The sequence below is a fragment of the Cyprinus carpio genome, chromosome B24 (genome assembly GCF_018340385.1).
Source record: "Cyprinus carpio isolate SPL01 chromosome B24, ASM1834038v1, whole genome shotgun sequence".
Taxonomy (NCBI): domain Eukaryota; kingdom Metazoa; phylum Chordata; class Actinopteri; order Cypriniformes; family Cyprinidae; genus Cyprinus; species Cyprinus carpio.
In genome coordinates, this window is record NC_056620.1 from 12,524,986 (window position 1) to 12,548,937 (window position 23,952).

Genomic DNA, 23,952 nt, shown 5'->3' on the forward strand with positions numbered 1-23,952 from the left:
GTTTTCAGTTCTGGCTCTCTGGTCACATATGGACATTAATTTCTAATTTGCATGCATATGACTTCTATGCAGTGATATATTAAATAAAACACAAATATATTTTGCTGTTCTGTGGCAAGTGTATGAGCAGTTCACATGCATGAATCTCATCTATTCATTAAAAGTCTGTTTTGCTCTTGATGCACCAAACTACATGTGAGTAGCGTTTTGATATTTTTCCTCCGTTAACATTTTTGAATAAGTGTTTATGTAACGGAAGCTATGGTTACCAGGGCCATTTTTTAAAAGGCCAGTCAGTAAAAATAGGACTTTTATTTTGAAATATATATCGTAGTCAGCTGTGAGAACAACTTTTGAGTGGTTTATGTTAGTTAGTAGCAGTAGTTCCACATAAGGCGCAAGATTCTGAATGCCGCTCAGAAATGCGGATGATCACTAAGTTTTGGGACGCAGCCATTGTCTGAAGTGTGGGAGGTTGTGGCGCGTGTTGTGTTGAGTTGTTGCCTAACAACCTCTGCGTCTGCAGCGTCTTCACTCCCCATCCGCTCCATCTCCTCCTCCTCTAACAAAGTCTTTCTTCATTTCCATGCACAGAGAGCGGCATATTCGCTCTTGTGTTATTGATAAGAACTTCATCTGATAACGGCTTCTGTCTTTTTATCAACTGCTGAGTCTGGTTTGGGAGAATATGAATGTCAACATCAGTAACTTTATGGAGGAGAGAAAGGCGAACACAGAAGAAGCGCCTTACATGGAAATGAAGGTAAGCTTAATTTCTAATAGAAATAGTGCTGCTTGATTTGTTTGGGTGATAAAACATGAACATTTTATGTCTACTGTATGTATTTATATTTCAAGTTATTGTTTTATTACTTGTCTTTCCTTCATAGACAAGTTTTGGTAACAAGGAGAACATCAAGCCTGCTAACAAAAAACAGCCTTCTCACCCCAAACAGACCAAAGGCAGGATTTATCTCAATATAATTTCAGTCAAATTCATATATTCACTGCTTGATATTGGATGTTACATTTTAAAATCAGCGTCTGTTCTTTCTCACTTGTTTAAAAATGCCATTGAAGATGTTTCATATTGTCGTCTTATTTCCAGAAGAGAGTTTTGGCCTCAGTTTACCTCTTGGAGAGGAATATGAAAGAAAAAAGCAGAAGTTAAAGCAAGAACTACGGCTTGATTACCGACACTTTATGTCTGAGGTATGCTCCTCTGATTTTATATAATATTTCAATAAAAATTTTAAATAGGCCTATATATATATAAAAACTGCACACAGGTTTCTCTTTTGATATTTTTTAAACTACATATTTTAAATAGTTTGTGTTTCTGTTTGTTAATCAGATGTTTTTTTCCCCCATAAATTATTTATTTTAATAAGGTTTTAATTAGTTTCTTCTATTTCTTCCTTAGAAAAAAAATCTAATTATTGCTGATCCACTTCCACAGTCCCACATGCTGTCTCTCCCCATAAAAGAACGGAGATCAGCGAAGGTAAAATATGAGTTTGTTGTAAACATCGGCATCACTAGAGCGAATTCCACATTTGGTGCCATGACCCGGTTCAGTCCGTTGGACAAAGACCCACCCTTACTGTTTGGCAAGCCCTCAGTGACATGACAAATGATTTGCTTACTCTGACTGGATAAGGTGTCTATTGGCAACCAGTTTATTGCTGAACTGCAGATCTGGTTTGCGTACACATTTGAGATTTGTACAGTAGTAAAAGAGGTCTTATACTATGAATGATTGTTTATTGTTACCATAGAAATGTAACAGTACACTATTAATGTAACAGTTTTGTGATTCTACCCAGGAAAAGCTGCAGGATGAGAGGAACAAGGAATATAATATGTTTCTCCGAGGGCAAGAGGGAGCACAGAAAATAGGGAAAACTTCAACTACCCCACAGGTTTAAATGAAATAAAGCATTATTTTGTTGATATATGACCTATACATCTACATTAATAAATAACCTTCACAAATGTCCTTGTTGAACTACATTTTTAAAGGAATAGTTCACACTAAAATGAAAATTTGCTGACAGTTTACTCACTCTCAGGCCATTCAACATGTAGATGAGTTTGTTTATACACCGAGATAGATTTGGAGAAATTTAGCTTTACATCACTTGCTCACTAATGGATCCTCTGCAGTGAATGGGTGCCGTCAGAATGAGAGTCCAAACAACTGATAAAAACATTGCAAGTAATCCACACAACTCCAATCCATCAATTAACATCTTGTGATGTGAGAAGCAGCATGTTTGTAAATAAAAAAACAAATGCACCACTAAGATGTTTTAACTTTAAACAATCGCCTAGCTAAAATACTCTATCCATAAAATTGCTTCATCCAGTGGAATTTTCAGTAAATTATCATTCAGTTCAACTATTCTTTTAAAACTCTGTAGACTTGAACCTCTCCTTGAATCCTCAGTATATGTTGATCATGTTTCTGTCAGGCCCTGGAGAGAGATCGTTTTGGCTCAATTACTCCAAAGTACCCTGCTGGTTCTCTAGAGGTACAAACGCAAAAGTCCAGTCAGAACCCCGAGAACACCGTGTTCTCAAAAAGGGATGTTGCCACTCTGACTGAGCCCATTTCCGGAGTGGCTAAGGTATCAAGGCCACGGAGACACTGGGGAGAGACGCCGGATCGCTGGGGAGGCCCTCACAGAGATCACACCAGTTCTGATGAGGAGATAGAGCTCCTAGAGAAAGAGAGGCACACAAATGTACAGGAAGACACGGGCAAAACCAGGAGAGGAGGAAAATATGACAACAGCTCTCACAGGTGCATCTTACATGTTCTCTCTATTGCGTCCTGTTTATTTTGCTGGCACTCTGAAGCTGATATGGTTATATTTGAGGAAACATAATAAGAATAATATTCTCTTGAGGGACTTCCGGTTATAATTAGGCCCATATGGAACTCTGATGAAAACTCCACGGATTGGCATGGATTTTGAGCACGTCATTTACAAAATGATATATCTATTCTGCCCCATGCATGTTCATTGATTAGATTTTCTGTATTATAATTGCATTTTGAAAACGTTTTAATGTTGCTTACATATAGTAAATTATTTTTGGTTAATTTAATAATGACATTTTACACCCATTGCCAACACATTTTATCGTAAATAAGTGCACGCTGCAGATTTTACCACATTCAAATGTAGGAAAAAGTACAGATTTATCACAAATTAGTCTGCAAAACTTAATTCTGATTTATCATTAGTGTCATTGTGTGGTCAGATATTTTTAAACTATGGCTAATAAACATGATGATAAATAACTCTCACATTATAAATAATTCAAAATACATTAAAAACACCAGTATTGTAAAATATTATATACAAAAAGTCAAATTATCAGCAGCCATTACTCCAGTGTCACATGATCCTTTATAAATAAATACATACACACGAAATGTGAATATGAGACAAGAGATCAACATTTCAGCTTTTATTTACAGGTATTTTCATCTGGATCTGACGCACAACTTATTACGTACTATTTCAGTCTTTCTACTTCAAAATTTCATTTTTACACTGTATATAAAGACCTGCGACTTTACCTACGCGACTTCACCGAGCAACAAAACCGCCAACGCACTTAAGTATTATTTTTATCTTCCCTTTGCACTCTCCTTTCCTGTCCTTTCTTTTCCACATCTATCATGTGTTTTCAAACCATTCTAACTGTATCTCGACAATGCTTTAACGTCACATGGAGACGGTAACGCAATCTTGCTAACCTGCATCCGATCTCTACATCCTCTACTGCACCTCTTTCTTTCTCTGTGGGTCTCTGGAATTGTCAGCCAGCTGTCAACAAAGCAGACTTCATTCTGCTTTTTCTTTACAATCCACACTCAGCATCTTGGGCTTGAATAAACAGAATAAACTCGCCTCTTTAAATTCTCGATCTCATTACAGCAGGAAGGATTCTGATTGGCTGTCAATATTTTTATTGTTAATCAGCTGGAAAAAATCATTCTAAAAGTGATTCCACCGATGTAATTTCTATTGTCTCTTTATCCTTATAGGTGTGGTGTGGACTCTGCTAATCTTTAATATTGAGAATGATTTTTAGAACTATATCTTTATCGTTATCTTTACCTTTATAGTTATCATCCTTGGTGTGAACGGGCCTTAAGATTTAAAATTTAGTTGAAAATCCTTTGCTTGCAATAACTGCATCAAGTCTGTGACCCACTGACATTCCCAAACTTTTGCATTCTTCTTTTGTGATGCTTTTCCAGGCTTTCATCACAGCCTCTTTCAGTTTTGGGGGGTTACTCCCTTCAGTCTCTTCTTTAGCAGGTAAAATGCATACTTTATAGTGTTTAAGTCTGGAGATTGACTTGGCCAGTCTTAAACCTTCCACTTTTTGTCCCTGATGAACTCTTTTGTTGCTTTGGCACTATGTTTTGGGTCATTATCTTGCTGCTTGATGAAGGGTCTCCCAGTTAGTTTGGTTGCATCTTTTTTGTAAATTGGCAGACAAAATATTTCAGTTAATTTTGCTGCTGCCGTTGTGTTACATCATCAGTTAAGATTAATGAGCCTGTCCCAGAAGAAGCGATGAAAGCCCAAGCCATGACACTACCTCCACTGTGTTTCAGTTTAGCTATGTTTTTTCCTCCAAACTTTAGCCTTTCCATCACTTTTGTAAAGGCTAATCTTTGTCTCATCAGTCCATAAACTTTGTCCCAGAATATGTGAGGCTTATCTCCTATTCTTTGGTTTGCATCTTCTGGTGTACCCTCTGTTCTTTTGTTCATGAAGTCTTCTACGAACAGTAGATTGTGATACCTTCACTCCTGCCCTCTGGAGGTTGTTGCTGATGTCGCTAACAGTTGTTTTAGGGTCTTACTTTACAGCTGTCACAATGTTTCTGTCATCAACCGCTAATGTTTTACTTGGTCTACCTGTTTGAGGTCTGTTACTTAGTACACCAGTGGTTTCTTTCTTCCTCAGGACATTCCAAATGGTTGTACTGGCTATGGCCAGTGTTTGTGCAATGGCTCTGATTGATTTTCCATCTTCTCTCAGCTTCACCATTCCTTTTTCACCCATAGACAGCTCTCTGGTTTTCATGTTGGTTACACATCGAACTATAAATGCGGTCTGCACAGGCAAAATCCAAATCTGAAACTGAGCGCAGACATTCAGTGCTATTTATTGTTTGAATAATCAATATAATAGGACACACCAGGGCAACAAAACACACCTGTCAGTCACATGTTCCAATACTTTTGGTAACATGAGCAATGGGTGGGTTCAAACAAAAGTTGCTATCCTCTAAGTTGTGTATCAGATCCAGATGAAAATACCTGAAAATAAAAGCTGAAATTTTGATTTCTTGTCTCATATTCATCTTTTGATGTCAAACCCAAATGTTTTCAGTCTACAGTAAAAATAAAGGAATTGGCCTCACTGTTTCAATACTTTTGGAGGGAGTGTGTGTGTGTGTGTGTGTATAATATATATATATATATATATATATATATATATATATATATATATATATATATATATATATACTGTATATACACACACACAATGTAATGTTTAAATGGGAAGAAGATGAAGGCATAAATGAGTTTTTACAATAACATTGTAGAGTACGTGAAATTAACAGCCTCAACCAAACCAACAATATCTGTGAAAAAGAACTATCATCACCATAGCAACATTCAAATAAAAATAACTTGAACAGTTGAAGAGCCAAATATAAGCAGATGTAGAAAGTAGAAGGGTTGTGCAGGCTGTAATCTCTGTTAAATTTGACATCTTTCCTACTAGACACAGTCAATGCAGACAGCTGTCAGGAGAATAGACAGACCCTAACTGCACTTCTACTCAAGTACTGATCTGCAATTAGAGTAATTGGGGTTTAAAGCCAATCTTTCACTGAAAATAAAACTGCAGTGGATCAATTATCTGAAGTGGCAATTACTCTAGCAGAAGTCTGTATTTATAAACCCTACTATCAATTTGCTGTCTTTCCAGTCCACCTGTGGTGAAAAAAAATGAAAGACATGATGGTTTTGAGCCTTCATTTTAAACTTTAAGATTTCATGTCTTTTGTAGGATTTTTCTACTTGAGGGTTTCTAACAATACAAAGACAGGAAACGCTGATTTCGGTGGACTAGCTGGATTTATTGTCCATTCTGTCAGTGGGATTGTATTGATTGGTGTTGATGGGGAGGCTCAAAGCCTCTGATGGCTCTGCAGCCAGGCTCTTTTATTCACTGTATATGTGAAGTGTGTGACGTGATAGTTTGGCCAGGGCTGCAGAGATCAGGGTGTGTTTAGTGTAAGACAATGGATGGAGTTTTTTTGTTCCTTTGTGTGAATTTTCAATTTTTTTGAATGAACTACAAGCACCGACTCCAGCGCAAAGCAGATCTGTCAACGAGCAGAACATGACTGAGTTTGCAACAGGACTCATGATTGGTAAGACAATGCGTGTTGGGTCAAATCAAACTGTATGTAGAATGTATATATAAAAGTGTGTGTAATTTCTGACCTGTGACTGGGTTGTTTAGGTGCCACTGAAGGTGATGAGGCCTCTCAGAGGAGGAAGGAACGGTACAGACTGGAGCTGCTACAGCAAATAGCCGAACAACAGAAAAACAAAAGGAAGTGAGAAACATCAAGTATTTGATATGCTGTTTGTAGGTATTTGAATTAAAACCTTTAAGGGCTCAAATATTCACTTCACTACCTAAACTCAATTTTACAGGGAGAAGGAGCTAGAGTTGAGAGTGGCTGCAACAGGCGCTGTTGATCCTGAAAAAAAGGTGAAGGTCCTCATGCTTTTGAATATTCATTGTTTTCTTTTTAGATTTTATATGGTTTCTATATTAAATTTAAAGAATAGGTTTTTTATTTTAAATTAATTAATAAGCATAACATTTCTACATGTTTAATTATATTATATTTATTATATTTTAGATCAAAGTTTAAAAAATTGGAAAAAATTAGGAATGTGCTGCTTATTTTTATTTAATGTTTATTTATTAATTTTTTTGCATAATGACATTTTCAGGGCAATTTAAAGAACAAGAAGTAAAATTATCATATAATATAATATAATTATGAAGTAATAATAAAATAAAAATGCAGCTTATTTAATGCTAAATATTTCATTTTATTTTGTCTTTAAGCTCTTTAAATTGTTATGAAACATTCAGTATGCAAAAACTCTCAATGGTTCTAAAATGTGCTTTATATTCTTGTGGCCATAATGAGATAAAAAAACAAAACGTGTTCATACAAAACATGCACTACATTTTAAATAGGTGATTATCAGTGAATAACTTGAATTTTGGCCTGTTTCTCACACAAAGTAATTGTATGGCTTTAGAAGATTTGTAATATAGCATGCAAGAAGATGTTTTTGTTCCTCTCTCACATTGGAACAGTATTTGAGTCGATAGACTAGACTTTGACACACATTTTCACTGCAACCATAGCTGTGCAACACCTTCTGTGCTCCTATTTACAACCATCTTACCTTGTTTCTCACAGCCAGACAGAATCAAACAATTTGGTGCCGTGACCCGGGAACATGAGGGCAGGAGAAGGGATGTATCCTACCACCCAGGGCTGGGTCTGGAGGAGTTCAGGGCTGACTCTGCCAGGCGGCTCAAAGAAGAGAGACGTCCACAGCCACCAAAGGAGACAGCACCCCCTGAGAGACCCCGTGTTGCTTTCCAGTCTCCATCTCTAGACCACAGCACTGTCTTAAGCCAGCTGGCTAATACACCAGGCCTTGGGCTGGAGGCTGGAGCAGGGTTTGAGGCCAATGATACAACCTCTGTTACTGAAGGCAATCACAGAAGCCTCTCAAGAACCCTGGGGGAGATAGTTGCCCCAAGGTTTGTCTTAGATTTGGAGTTATGCTTTTAGATTTTGCACTGGAACAACAATTGTAATAACAATTGTACTGAAAACAAAAGATAACCTATTTAATAACATACCTTAAAATATACAGGATTTTATGAAATATGTCTGTTTTCTGATGTCAGAATTACAGGTGCACGTCCTCAATTGGGTCCCTCCCTCGCTGACTCCTATCAAACTCCTTATGATAATGCATATTACTATTATGGAGCTAGAAATCCTCTAGACCCCAATCTGGCCTACTGTAAGTAGCATAACCATATATATCAAATTTGGTTAAACTAAATAAATCTGTGCTTATGTATGTTATTATTATCTGTCATTCATTGATATTTGTGTTGGTCAGTATTGTAATATGAAAGTTGTTTCTGCAGTAGTTTTGTTATAGTTTAGAGTCCCTGCAAGTTTTATGATGAATGTAGCTGTTGATTGCATGTTTGTTTTGTTTGAGTTAGATGGACAAGCTGTGGGTCAGCAGGTACTCATCCCTCCAGAAGCACAGTGGCCTGTTCTGCAGCCTCCGTCTGGAGGCCTCACACAGTAAGCATGAGTTTTCTTACAAAATGTCAGTTATTTAGCTTCAGAATTTAGTTGGTCACATGACAGGGATTTTACAATGCGTTTGCAAGTGGCTTATACAACTGCCATTCAATTGCACCTCATTTAAAACGATACACATTGAAATGACAAGACAAAAAAAAATCCAAAATACTTTGAAATCTTCTGAATAGATTTTAAGTCATAATGTTTGAGACACTTGGTTATTTGTTTATGGCAAGTTATGCTGAGGTACCAGTAGGGGGCGCATTTATTCAGATATAACAGAATAAAACCGAATAACACAATGCTTATCTCTGTCTCTCCATAGAGCGATGAACCATGCTGGAGTTGTTCCATCAGGACCAGCGTTCTTTCCTCCGGAGAGGCTGCAGCAGCCCAAGGAAAGTGCTGTTAGCTATCAGGAAGCCCTTAAGCAGCAGGTACTCTCACAATAATTTATGCTATGAGCTGAATTATCATGCCATAGAAAGGGTGCAGATGATTTTAATGTAATTTATGGAAAGATGCTCTAACACGGTTAAACAGCTTTACATTTTAATCACCAAAAATGTATTAATTAACATTTTTTAATTAACAGTCATATTACAACAATGACTTGAATATTAATAACAGATTATGTCAGAATTGTGATGTCAAGACCTCAGACATTGGACTAAACTCATGTCAAGTCAAGATCAAGTCATTTAAGAAGTGATGATACAGACACTTTTATTAAAACTTGCTACTTTTCAAGATAATATTAATTTAAATTAAATACTTTATTTTGGATAAAAAATAATTGCATGTACACTACTATTCAAATCTTCGGAAAGATGTTGTTGACAGAAGTCTTTTATGCTCAACAATGCCACATTTATTTGATGAAAAATACAGTAAAAACTGTAATATTGTGAAATTATTATTATTATTATTATTATTATTATTATTAAAATTTAAAGAACAATTAAAAAACAGTTTTCTATTCTAATATATTTTTTTAATGTAATAAAATTTCTGTGATGGCAAAGCTGTGTTTTCAGTCTTTAGTGTCACATGATCTTTCAGAAACATTTCTTATTATTTTCAATGTTGAAAACAGTGCTCCTTAATATTTTGTTGATACCTTTATTTCAAGAGTCTTTGAAAAAAAACTTTACAAGAACAGCATTTATTTGAAATGGAAATCTTCTGTAACATGTAAATGTCTTTACTTGTAAATGTCACTTTTGATCAATTGAATGCATCCTTGCTTAACAAAAGGATACATTTCTTTAAAAAAAATTGAAACAGTTATTGACCCCAACATTTTGAATGGTACTTTGAATGCTATCTAATAGTTTTCTGTACAAAGCAAAACAAAGGAATTTTGTGTCTCTAATGCTTTTAAAAATGTAGTGGGACATCAAAACGTACCCTATTAATGGAAAGTGGTGATATACTGTTGCAAAGCATTAATGTTATGAAGTGATTTGCTTGATTTGGCTGCAGGATTAGGTTTACCTCAGTGGGATGTCAGATGATATCTTTATATCATAATGACTGTGGACACAGATGAAGGACTTAGGGAGGACAAATTGCATTATCCTCCTCTATTTCCTCAGGGGAACTTTGATACCGAAAGATATATAGCTAGAAAGATGTTTGTTTAACTGCCTGGTTGCAAGATCATTGAGTATGAAATAGTGCAGTGAAGGGTTTGAAGTGGGATGGCCTTGAATGCTAATCCGTGTAGAGTTTACCAAGAATTTCAGCAGTCTGACAGGAAGAGATCTGAGCGGAATCTGCTATTTCCCAAGGTGAAGTGAATCTAGAGGCAGATCAGGGTTGGTTTAATGTGGTGAACTGAAAGTTTGAAATTTCCTCTAAGTGTACTTTAAAGTCTGATTACAACATGTTGAGTAATAATACTTTGATTCTGATGATACATTCTTACAATATTGTTGTTTTTTCAGGCAGGCAGCAGAAATAAATTTTTCCCCGTCATCTGTTTAGTTGTTTGTAGTTAGAACGGCAAAAAAAATAAAAAATATTCCAATCTGATTTGTGGAAATGTGACAGATAGGAATTACACTTGCAATTCATTTAGGATTTGAAAAACAAATCAGATGATGTGCAGTGTGAACAAAGCCTAATTGTCTAAATTGTGGTGCACAGATTCAAGAACAACAGCAGAGACGGCATCGCGAGAAGGTGGAAAAAGAGCTGTATGATGCTAAAATAAAGGCTGAGATGAAGGCCTACGAGCCCTGGGGAAGAGCTGGAGGAGGAGCCCCTCTTAGGGACGATCATGGAAACCTCATCAGTACGGAGTTCACACTTCACTCAGTCAACTCCCTGTCCACAGTCAGCTGCAATCACTGCAGTTTAATAAGGCTTTAATTAGTGCAATCCACAAATGGTGGGCCGTTAGTGGGAGTACTGCAAAATAAAATAAAAGGTTTACATACCCTTTGCGGATCTGCAAGATAGTAATCAGTTCAAAATAATACATTATAATGCAGTTTTACATTTATTTTATTTAGTTATTTTAGAGTTGACAGATACTTATATGTATCAGTGTTCCTGTGGTCATGAAAATCAAGACAATTAAGAAACAAATAAATAAAAAGGATTAATCATGGAAATTCTGACAGTCAATATGAGATTTTTTTTCTAGTTTTACTAGAGAAATAATTTACCAGCTAGAAGCACTGTTTGTGAGTGTTTACCCAGTAATCATGAATGACTGGAAAAATCTCAAAATGCTCATTGGAGTTTAATATACTAATATACTAATGTGTAATATGTACTTATAGCTCCTCGGTGGTGTCAGTTTTTGGATTGGAAACAAAAAAAATATGCAATTTGTTTATATATTCTGTCCATGCTATATTTTTTGATCATCAAACTGATACTGAAAATTTCTGGTATAAATTATAGTAATGTCACATTTTTGTGTTTCCAGGTGATTTGAAACGAATGCATAAAACAAATGTGGAAGCATATGATTCCGGAGGCAGAGTAGCCCGGATTCCAGTGGCTTCTAGAACAGGTGACAGAAACTTTACCACAATCATAAACCAATATAAAAAAAATTAAATGACTCCCAAACATAAAAAGCATGTTACTAGAGTGGAATTTGAATGAAATGAAATTTTGCATCTGCAATGACATGCACTTAGAGGAGGCTATTAGTTGGTGTATTTAAAACTATATATAATATAAATTTCATATATATATATATCTATATATATATATATATATATATATATATACATTATATATATATATATATATATATATATATATGTATGTGTATATATATGTATATGTGTGTATGTGTGTATATATATGTGTGTATATATATATATATATATATATATGTATTTATACAACCATCAAAACTTATATAAACAAAAAAAAAGCTGATTGTTGATACTACCATCAAACCTTTTAGAAGCTAAAAATAAAAGACCTTTGCATGCAATCCATCCAAATCTTTTCTGCCCCTGTAGAGCCTGCAGGTTTTTCCTCTTCCCAGCCATCTGTGCAAGCCCGGGGTAACCTTTTCAATGAACTGCCCACTCTGCAGCAGCTCCATGATCAGGAAAAGTACAAGGATTGTTTGAAACAACAGGTACGGACATTGTCAACTTTTGATTCTGTGCTTTTGGCCTGCCGTATAACTTTGTCTTCATCTTTGGAATGAATAGATCGAGGAAAAGAGAAGAAAGGAGGCAGAAGAGAGAGAGCGATCTAGGCTCGAGGAAGAGAAAGAAGAGAGGCGGCTGGCCGAACAGCGAGCTCGGATCCAAAGGGAGTATGAGGAAGAGCAGGAGAGGAAGCGTCAGAAAGAAAAAGAGGTTCTTGTTTTGCAGTTATATCATGCGAATCCCAAAAATGGCCTGCCGAGAGGAAGATGTATTCACTTTGAAGCACTGGTCTTGACCCAGATTGAATATATGAGTGTGTTAAGCTTGAAATAGTCTATCCTCTAAAGGCTTTAACCCAGTGTCCTAACCAAGCGTGACATAAAACAGCAAATGATAAAAGCTTTCCCTTATATTCCCTAACAAACAGCAACTTTTGAATGGCTGTCAATGGAAAAAAGATGCTTTTTACCCTCATAATGGTGTAGTTACAGCATCTACTGTACCAGCAGTCACCATGCCAAAATTTTGGTGAAATTTCACAGCCAGAATAGATTTATATCCATTGTCAGTGAAGCACAACTCATGTTCAAACCAAGTAATTTTCCGGCTTTCTGTTAGTCAACTTAAATTCAATGTGAAATCTGTTCATCTGTGAAAATTAGATGAACAATGAAATTCCAGATTCCTATTGAAATGATGTAGATTCCTTTTGAAATTAATGGAAAAATGATAGGACTTCATCTGTGAAAATTAGATGAACAATGACACAATGCAAATTAAAAGAAAGGTACAGAACCACAGGATGTGCTTCTTTTCTGTCACCTGTTTCACAGCAAATGACCAAAAATGAAGAGTTGATCAGGCAAGCCGAAGAGCGTCGTAAAGAGGCTGAGAAAATGAGAAAAGAAGCAGAGGAGAAGGAGAACGAAGCCCTGAGGAAGAAACAGGAGAGGGAGAAACAGACACATGTGGAGGAGGTGAGGAGTGCACATTATCAAGTCTGTTACATTTGTTCATATGTGCACACAATATACTGAAACATTGTTCTCAAATACCAAAAGGTCCACAGGGCACCGTCACCACCCCTTCCAGCCCTGCAGAAGAAACTACGTCAGCAGATGCCCAGACCTCCATCGGTGGAGAGCCACCGCTCTTCTGCAACTCTGTCTGTGAGTGAAACACATGCACACAACTACTATTTGCTTCATAGACCAACTATTTTGCCAATGCTTGGGTTTTATTCAGTTATGGACACATTTTTTTTTTGTAAAAATAAACACTTTTTACAAACTCACTAGTTTACTTTGTCCATTAACAGAGTCCAGGCATGTAAAAAAGTTACAGTTTGTTAGTTTTAATAACAAAAACCAACAACAACAAAATGTCCCCAAAGTTGAAGAAACATCCAATTAGGGTCCACATTACAGCTTATTCTTGACAAGAACCGCCCTCTTAGACAGGAACGTCTAAGTGAATGACATGTAAAGTGACTAATTACAGTTTATTTGTTTTCTTTCAAACAGATGCGATCAATGTCAGCACCACATTCTCCCCCAGTGCCTGCCCGCAGGAACGAGATCAGGGCCACAGGTAACATATATTTTATCCTGTCCCCACCACCAGAACTGTAAAGGACCGTATCCCTGAATTGTATACTGACTTTGTGTTTTAGAAGAAAAGCGTACGGTGATCAGGGAGTTATCGGCCTTGCGTAGGCAGCTGCGGAGCGAACAGAGACGTCTGGAGGGAGAACTGATGCAGCCTAACAGAAATGATCACACCCCTCCTGTTCACAGCAGGTAGCTAACATCCTATACATTTATTATAGGTCTATTAGAACCTATAATAAAGTTCTTTCCCCCCCACAAACATCTGAAGTGATCAATATTTTCTGAAATAATGACTACTTAACTGCATATTTGACCAATGTCCCTATTTATTTGGTAATTAGCCATGTGATATGGCATAATGTACAGTCAGCAGGTAGGTATCACAAAATAAACCATGCAAGATCATCTTGGCAAGGTTTATGCTGTCCCTCTGACCCTTATGCTTTACATATTGAACAGGCCAAGAGAGCACCTCCCAGAGGATGTTTTTGAAGTGGCGAGGCTATGCAAACAAGTCCCCATCAGGAGGCCGGCTTCCCACACCACTGCAGCGGTCAACATGCAGAACCTGCAGGAGTTTAACCTTCTGAAGTACAGAGGTAAATGTGACAAAATTTCCTGTCTTTTGCTTGAAAAACCTCTCTAGAACTCTTCAAGGGGTCTGTAATTTCACACAACCATGATGGCTCCCAGAATCCCATTCACCTTCCACCAATACCCTCACTCATTTCCTATTACTCATGCTCTGATCCTTTGTTAACTTCAGTATAACATCAAAAAACTACCATAAGCTCTTCAAATTCCTATTAAAGTCACACATTACCACACTGGCTAAATGAGTTCAGCGAAATACTGCATACCAAAATGGCCAACGAGTGGACTGACTTGCCATAAAAGGATTTCTAGTTTTAGAGTCAACTCTAAAATGTGTGCTGACTGGATGGATGGATGGCTTGATGGGTAGATAGAGGAAGTAAATAAAAAAAGTAGCTATTTGTAATCGAGGTTATTACTGTTAACTACAAATAATTGATTACATTAAATGAAAAGAAGCTGAAAATAAAATATAAATAAATAGAAAAAAAACTTGAAAAGTACAAAAATGGCAAAACTGAAATAGATATAAAATAAAGATACATAGAAATATGAATAAATTATAAACGCATATAAAAATTTCTAAACTCAAACTAAAGTGAAAACTGAAAATATAAAAGCTAATTCAAAAATAAAAGCTGATTCAATAAATACTGTAATATAAATAATACTAAAATAACACAGTCTGTGTTAATTACGCTTGCATCCATAGAGCAAAAACCTGGATATGGTTGAATGAAACTAGGATTATTTTATGTCCAATGTCCTAATGCTAATATAGTATCAAATGCTAATGTGTTTTCTTAGAGGAATATCAGTTTCATGTCACTCATGAAAACTTTTAACCTTATTCTGTGTTCAAAATATGGATTTAACAGCTCTTCCTCTCCATCTGTCCACCTCATGGGGTGAACGGTCGTATCAGTCATCAAACCCCTCTGCAGGAGAGAAATGAGTAGCATCTCTGTAATCCGTGACTCAGCACTTGGCTCCATGCCCTTGTTTTGTCATGCTCTTTATTTTAGCTCTGATTCTCTCTCTACATCGCTGTGCCAACTGCATTGGCCGTGGCAGAGCTGCTGTTCTCCTGTAATGTGTGATGCACAACACTTACATATTTGCTATATGAGTCAGTTTTTTCTGTGAATGGATAATGTTTGTCATTGTGCCGCTTAATATCTGTATTCAGTGTCCCTGCATTATCTGTCAGTGAGGCTGTAGTCCTGGAGGAGAGGATGACTTTTATCTGCATGTGTGTTTGTTATCAGATGGTGCATCTCGTGAGGAGGTGCGACAGACATATCCTGACTCCCCCAGTGATGATTACAGTCTAGATATCCAGCAACAGGCTCTGTTACGACAACAGCAACGAACCATCAACAGCCTGAGGAGGGGCAGAGCTGCTGGTCAGTCTCTTATTGAGGATGAAAGTTTTTTTTTGAAATTTTTTTTTTATATCATAGTACATTTTGGTTTTGGGTTGGAAGGTTTCTTTTTTTAATTAATACTTGTTTTTTCAGCAAGGATGCATAAAATCAGAATCCTAAAAAGGTGTCAATCACAATTTCCACAAATATATTAAGCAGCACAGCTGTTTTCATCATTGATATTATAAAGAAGAAATGTTTCTTGAGCAACACATCAGCATATTAGAATGATTTCTGAAGGATCATGTGACACTGAAGACTTGTGATTAAGACTAATGATGCTGAAAATTCAACTTTGCCATCACATATTAAAATAGAAAACAGATATTTTAAATTGTAATAATAGTTCACAATATTACTGATGCTTATATAGTTACCATTATAGTTATCTTTATATTTGTGGTTCTTGAATGGGCCTTAAGATACTTTCAAAATAAAAAAAACTTCTAAATGGTACTATATAAATAAAATATATAATTACTGAAAATTACATTTAAAAACTGCAGACTCATACAGTACTTGTATTTCCTGGGCAGATTACTTTGACATGGTGTCTGCAGGGCAGCGGCATCATGAGCAAGTGAGTTGCGTGTGCACCACCTAAAAAATCTTGACTGTTTTTCCGTGACCCATTTTTTTCTGAGCCCTTAAAGGGCATCTGCATTCTGTTCGTGCTGGTTTTGGTTATTGACTTGACGTCTTTATTGATGTGTTTATCCCCCCAGAGGCTGAATTCTGCAGAGGATCCAGGCAGACACTTGCTGTTAGACTCAGAGAGCGCCTTTATTAGTAAGTTCCCCTAAAATGAAAAACGAAGGGAAGTGTTTTACTCACAAATGTGTCACATACTTTTTCATGTGCAAAGTTTAGACGACATTTAGATTACACCCACCAGTATAAATACTTAAAGGGATAGTTCACACAAAATGAAAATTCTACCAGCATTTACTCGCCCTCATGTCGGTCCAAACCTGTATGACATTTTCTTTTGTTGAACTTGAATCATTTTTGAGAAATGTATCATATAGTCATACAGATTTGGAATGACATGATGGTGAGTAAATAATAACAAATATTCATTTTTGGAAAGGCGTTATTATAACTCAACGTGTATGGCGAGATTCCACAAGAGTTTCGGAAGGTTTTTTTTTTTGGACTTTGGCCTTTATAAGCTCTTAATTGACTCCCAAAACAGCCATTGACTTAAAGCATACTATGGAAGTCAATAGCTACTATCAATTGATTGATTACCGACATTTTTCAATAGAAGAAAGAAACTCATACAGGTTTGGAACGACATGAGGGTTAGTAAATGATGACAGAATTTTCATTTTTGGGTGAACTATCCCTAAAAGAGTCTACTTTAAATAGATAGTTCACCCTGTCATTTAATTACTCACCCTCATGTCATTCCAAACATGTAAGACCTTCATTCATCTTCGAAACACAAATAAGATATTTTTTGATTAAATGAAAATATTGTTGATGAAAGACAGCAATGGAAATACCACATTCAAGGCCCAGAAAGGTAGCAAGGACATCGTAAAAATAGTCCATGTGACATCAGTGGTTCAACCGTAATGTTACGAAGCAAGAATATTTTTTGTGCGTAAAGAAAACAAAATTAACACTGATGTCACATGGACTATTTTAATGGTGTCCTAACTACCTTTCTTGAACATGTAGTTGTGTGCCGTCTATGCAGGGTCAGAAAGCTCTCGGATTTCATCAAAGATATCACCAAAAGAGAAAAAAAAAAAATCATAAAAACTTTTCTTTTCTTTTTCTCTGTTAAAAATGTAGCATGTTATTGTGATATTTAGTTCTTAGTTCTTTCAACTGACCATTTTTGCTTTATTAATATAATTTGATATCTAAGTTAAAAGGCATATCGATTAACATCATTTAGAAACAATAGATGTCTATGGGATGTTTTTTCACAAGTATTGTGGTGTGTATGTGGCAGTATGAGCAGCAGACAATGCGTGACACTGCCGTCAGACAGCTGCTGTCACTGCCACCAGGGACGAGTGACAGCTAGTGTGACAGCTATGAATACCAGACAGAAGAGAGATTGACTCTGGGGTGAGGATAATGCCTGTCCTCAGCGGCACCCCAGAGAGATCAACAGTCACCTTGTAAATGAGTTCCCAAAACAGTCTCAGTCTCATCTATTAAATGCCATTTCATTTGCACAGTTTAAATTACCAAGCTTTGATTGCTTAACTTGTGCATGTTGGAGCTAGAGAGAATCTCGAGAGAGAGAGGAAGGACCGAAGAGCCTGCTGTTGCTGAACATTTGTCGGCTGTAAATAACCAATCAGTTGTTTCTACACAGACCCCAGTGACGATTCATTCCTTCTACAATCCCGGCGTGACCAAAGAGCCAGACCGGCAGTCAGGAAGGCAGACATGTCTGAAGTAAGAGTTCCCAGTTATACACAACTACAACCTCACTTGACAAAGGCAGTCTTGAGATCTGTTCTGAAACCTAGCTGCCGTGCTGACTTGCTTCTACCTACATGGACAGCCGACTTCCAAGGTTCAGTAGAATGGATCATGCTTTTTAAAAGTTGAACTTTTAAACTCGAGCGCCACATTTTTTGAATGCAACTTCGTGTAAGATTCTGCAAAAGACATGAGATGTGAATGCAACTGTCAGAAATGCCCATATAGCAGCACAGTGAAACCTTATAACTGACTGATTTGGAACGCTCTACATAGGCAGCAACTCCAATTGTTGGAATGCATTATGGCAGCGGTTCTCAATTCCAATCCTCATGCCCCCCAGCTCTGCACATTTTGTGTGTATCTCTTATCACTTCAGATGTTTGTTCTATTCTAAGTGCCCTGCGAAGTGGACATCACAGGATATTCCACCATGATTCCAGTTCAAGGGGAGCGTATATATTCCATTCAAAGGTCATTAAAAGTGTACGAGACGTGAATTCAAATTGTATTTATTTACAGATGTATTTGTCACACATCACACTTCTTTAGTAAGTTTTGTCTGTGTGTGAAGACGCTGGCGTAGTGCAAATATGTGAATTAATGTTCCGAAGAAGTAAACTTCAACTTAATATGTGCATCCTGCCCTAGAATTTGGTTAAACAAGGTATCCTTAAAGGGATAATTCACCCCCCCCCCAAAAAAAAATAAATAAATCTGTCATTAATTACTCAACCTCATGTCATTCCAAACCCGTAAGACGTTTTTCCATCTTCAGAACACAAATTAAGATATTTTTGATGAAATCCGAGAGCTCTCTGACCCTCCATAGACATTAAGGGTACTACCACGATCAAGGCCCAGAAAAGTAGTAAGGACATCATTAAAATGGTCAGTGGTTGACTTCAGGGGTTTAACCTTAATTTTATGAAGCTAACAGAATACTTTTTGTGCACTAAAGAAAACAAAAACAGCTTTTATTCACAGTTTTTCTTTTTTATTGACTTTATTCAACAATTCTCCTACGCGTCACCCTCAGCAACCCTCTACATTGCGAGTAAATCACTTGCATATGCGACTAAATCTTCACTCTGGGAGACTAAATGATATCTAATATTAGCCAATGGCTAATAAATTCTCAGATTTTACTCGCCAGTGTGTGAGTTGGAGGCTTAGTATAAGTTTAGCACAGATATATTTTAATTGCCAAACAATCTGACTGAGCACCTCAGAGTTTCACTCTCCATCAAGCGTTCTGTGATATTTTTCAGTTTATCTCAATGGATGCACAGCGCACCTGTGTCTGTGTATTTGGCGTACCGTAAACTCTAGACTGAAGGTGCACACTCACCGTCGCTTTCTCTAACTCATGCAAAGTGAGAGAAAGAGAGAGAGCAAGTGAGCGAGAGAGTCTTACATAACATGCAGAATTGATGTGCTACATGTAAACAATATTCTTTGTGGTATTTTCCTATCAAAATAACGGCGTTCCTTTGGAATACTTCAGCTTTTAAGAACTGCTGGGTTTTCCAGTAGTGGTTGGAACAAATACGCAAACGACAATCTCATTGGCTGGTGCTCACCTATTTTCGTCCCTGTTTTGGTTTCAGCAAATTGGTTTGAGCGAACACACACAACTTGATTAATATTTATGAATCCAACAGCTTGTTAATCCTTTGTGCGATTTAATATTGTTTCTATTAGTAGAATTTTTATAATAATAATAATAATATCTTATCTGTATTATTGTTAGTTTGTTAGCTGTATAATTCTGATTACTATACTTCTATTATTAAATACTTGATTATCATATTAATGCTTGACTGCTTGACTGACTGATATTAAGAGTGTACTTTCAGATATTTAAAAAGCTGTGCCATTTTACATTTTGCCAAGCTGTCTGTAGATGGTTGCTCAGGCACCATTTTGGGAGAGTGCCACGACGCATGCGCACGCTTTCCTCTGAATGTAAACAAGGCGCAGTGCATATGTGTTCTACATGTGTGTAGTACCCTTGCTGTCTATTGAAGGTCAGAAATCTCTCAGATTTCATCAAAAATAACTTAATTTGTGTTCCGAAGATGAATAAAGGACTTACGGGTTTGGAACGACATGAGGGTAATAAATGACAGAATTTTCATTTTTGGGTGAACTATCCCTTTTAAAGCCTGCTTACTGTTTAGATGCCATTGGGTTGGGATTTATAACAGAACTACAGTAGAATGTTTTTTTTTCTTTTATTATTGAATGCATCGATAAAGACTGAATAACTGTACTTCTGTTTTGTTGGTAGGATGTGGTAAACAGGTACACTCGACCTGACAGGAGTCCTGACAGCCAGTCTGTGCACTCGATTACCAGCACAGAAATAGAGTGGCTGAGAGAGCGCACAAAGAACAAGATGACATTGCTGAACAACATGAGAGAACATGATTGGAGATCAGGTCAGGAACTCTGAATCTGAAAGGAAAATCACCTTGGGTTGGTTAGTCTTGCCCAGCCAGACTACATTTGACTACTGGCATGAAGTCTGTTCAACACTGCAGCTTAATCTGGCGCACTTTGACAGGAAGACGCCAACATGTAATACCTTGAGTGTACTTTAGATTTGACAGGGACACCTAAGGCCTTGATATAATGTACTCCTGGCAGAGTTCTTGTTTGCAACGTGTGACAGTATAAAAAATAGGGGCGTAAGAAAATATCGATACATGTGAGTATCGTGATATTTTGTTTGGCGATACTGTATCGATTCTCAAAATGGAATATCGATATTTTAAAAAAAAAGATTAATGGCAGTTTACTGGCAGTTTACTCTCATATTTTAAAGTATCATTGCAAATTTTCATATTTGTATATTAAAAATGATTTAAAGCACTAAGTTCATAACATTATTCATGCAGTTGTAAATTTTGTAACATAAATGTAAATTCATTAATGAAAGAATTTGATATGAAAGATAATGCAAACATTTTCATTTGATTAGCAAAAAAATTGAAAATTGCTGACATGTACTTATTGTTATCAGCCATAGCAAAAGTTTATACACAAGGCATCTTAAATCATATATCTAATGAATACAGTAACCAAACTGATGAATGTTTGTGTGAATGTGTTTACCAGTCAGAGCAAACTTTTCTGGAAAGTTTGCTTTGAGAAATGCTTTTGAACTCTCGCAACAGACTCCAGTAGAACTTAATAGGCTGATCAAAATGTTTGTTCATTCTTCAATTTCACTTGAAGTATATTGCAGACATTTAACATATACATACAGCAAAACGCATAGCCTTTCAAAGTTTACTCCATTTGATTGAGTGACCAAACACACGCAGGTTTTTTTTTTCTGTGTCAAAAAATCAATAAAAAAAGCATTTAAAAAGTAGCATTGAAACGTTTATTTGAACTAATATTCAATTAAAGTTTTTTTTTATATAGCATTTTTTACAATAAAAATCGATGCAAAGGAGCTTCACAGAAAATTTAAGTTTCTATTTTAAAGTTTCTACATTATTTAGTAGTAGCTTATCAGAGGTGACTGTCAAGTTGATGTCCGTATGGCAGAAATGTACAGTAAAATTCATGCAGTTAGTTAACGATGTAATCAAACAGACGGTGAAAACTATTAACTGCGATGATTATATGTTGCGATTAAACTTATAGTACAATTTGGTAGATTTGTATGTTGTTTGAGGGTTGTCATCATCTGAGGTCCTGTAAGGGGTTGGCATCATCTCTTCTTAGGTGTTTGGTCATCTCATATTTCAGAAGGGTGGACAGATCAGTTGTTTTAACCATTTATTAAAATGAACCGGTTTAAATGATTCGTTATGTCATGAATCGGATATTAGCAGGCGTGGACGCATTGTGTGCTAATCCTGGTTGTTAGGAGGACATCGCAAAAGATTTGCTAACACAAACACTTCATTACTGCGTAGGATTTTTATTTATTTATTTTTAAGTTATGTTAGTTGCATGTGTGAAACACTTGTCAGAGAAGATAAGACAATGATTTGTTTTCTTTTTTTTCTTTTTTAGCACAATTCACCACCGGTAATTCAAGTTTCAAGATAAAAAAATCTCAGAATGCACTTTGAAATCTTCCGACCTTTTACCGTCATGTCAGTTGATTTTGAGGGAGAGAAAGACAGTTAGAGAAAGTGCATGAGGAGGGGCTCTCTACTCTTTCTCTTCCTCGGTTAACATGCACAAGTGCAGCAGTCATGTACATCACTCATAATTTACATTAACTGACCAAATAAGGCTTTGGCGGGACAAAAATTTGTTTTGGAAAAAACCCTGACGTGCACTAGAAAGATTCATCTTTGTCCAGTGTCTGCACTATTTCTCTCCACAAGTTATAAGACATAAAAATGTCTTGATGATATTTACGACATGCACACTGAGAGCAAAATGAAGAATACTTAAGCTTGGGCTTAACACGACCAACACAGTTTGCTGCTTTGCATGACTTTTAGGGGTGGATATATCTAGAATCCAGACTACACAAAGATGAAAACATAAATTTTGATATCTTGTTTTAGCTACTCAAAAACTTTTTTTTTTTTTAATCAGTTAACGCTATGCTAAGCTGTTAGCTTGCTAAACACAAAGCCATAAATGTAATTAGAAGCACTGAGATATGTATCTTGTGCTATCTAGGGGAAGGGTCCGCAGAGGAAGGGGTGGAGCTATGGCCACAGGCTCCTCCTTCAACTGATCGGCGTGTTTCCATTGACACCCTTGCGACAGACCCCTGGTTACGTCCTAGTTCCTCTGAAACGCTGAAGAGATTCGTGGGCGGTCGCAGACCATCCAGCCAAACCCACATTGGCCAGGACTGGGAAGGGCTGTCCACTTACCATGGTTAAATCTCATTCAAGACGCATGAATTATGAATTCTTATGCCAGTTTCACGATTTAGCTATTTTGTATGGAACGAGTTGTATACTTGAGGCCAAAGATGAACATGAACAATTCATTAGTTCAGTTTCTTTTGTTTCTGTCTGACTTTTGATTGTTGTGAATGAAATATTGCACTTAGAAAATTCTGGAACACCTCCTGTAGCATTAAGAGTCTGTTCACTCCAGTCAGAGAGTGCAGTCTGGGAAATTCACTTTGATGCTTCATACTGTGACTTCGTATGAATGTGTTAACTGCATGAATTCTGTTTCTCAGGTGAGAGATGCGATTTGTTTTTCATTTTTATTGATTGTTTTACAACACATGAATTGTAATTAGGAATTTGACAGTCGGAAAAAATAAGCCTATGTAATGTGTATTGACTCTTAAATAAATATTTTTAAAAATTGTGAACACATTGTGTATTTCATCTATATGTGACGTGTGCGGTTTTTTTTTTAATGGCTCAGTTTGTGGAGATATGGGATTTTAAAGAAAAAGTCAATTTAATTTGTTAAAAATTGACCATATAAACACAGACGCTGTTTGTTTACGAAATTCAAACCTTAAATGAAATTGCTCAAATGGTGTTTCAATCATTTTTATTATATTTTTTATTTTACCTATAGTTTTGACACTACCGTTAAAGTTTTTTTTTATATATATATATTTTTTTTACAATAATAGTCTCAGCAAGGCTGCATTTATTTGATTAAAATACAGTTAAAAACCTCAATATTGTGAAATAATTTTTGCAATTTAAAATAATCTGTTGTTAAAATGTAATTTATTCCTGTAATGGCAAAGCTGAATTTTCAAGTCTTCATTTTTTTTTCACCTTTGAAAACCGCTTTTTTTTCCCCCCTGGA

General features: G+C 36.4%; 1 protein-coding gene across 5 annotated transcripts; it reads left to right on the forward strand.

Annotated features, from left to right (window-relative positions):
• The first annotated feature begins 248 nt into the window (after positions 1 to 248).
• LOC109065277 (centrosome and spindle pole associated protein 1-like) lies at positions 249 to 23,435 on the forward strand. 5 transcript variants are annotated; one of them, XM_042751950.1, is made up of 28 exons: positions 249 to 763; positions 891 to 963; positions 1,109 to 1,212; positions 1,460 to 1,504; positions 1,827 to 1,922; positions 2,475 to 2,806; positions 6,401 to 6,480; positions 6,573 to 6,669; positions 6,770 to 6,827; positions 7,558 to 7,907; positions 8,058 to 8,176; positions 8,388 to 8,472; positions 8,801 to 8,912; positions 10,627 to 10,774; positions 11,417 to 11,503; positions 11,967 to 12,088; positions 12,165 to 12,314; positions 12,938 to 13,081; positions 13,166 to 13,273; positions 13,628 to 13,694; positions 13,777 to 13,903; positions 14,174 to 14,313; positions 15,577 to 15,714; positions 16,272 to 16,315; positions 16,461 to 16,524; positions 18,074 to 18,156; positions 20,477 to 20,627; positions 22,843 to 23,435. In XM_042751950.1, the coding sequence occupies exons 1-28, from the start codon at positions 689 to 691 to the stop codon at positions 23,049 to 23,051; spliced, it is 3,408 nt and encodes a 1,135-aa protein (XP_042607884.1). In that variant the 5' UTR covers positions 249 to 688; the 3' UTR covers positions 23,052 to 23,435. The 5 variants fall into 5 exon arrangements, 4 of the variants coding, with proteins under 4 accessions (XP_042607884.1, XP_042607883.1, XP_042607882.1 ...); XM_042751949.1 differs by having other exon boundaries at positions 250 to 763; positions 1,424 to 1,504; positions 6,573 to 6,666; XM_042751948.1 differs by having other exon boundaries at positions 252 to 763; positions 1,424 to 1,504.
• Positions 23,436 to 23,952: the final 517 nt, after the last annotated feature.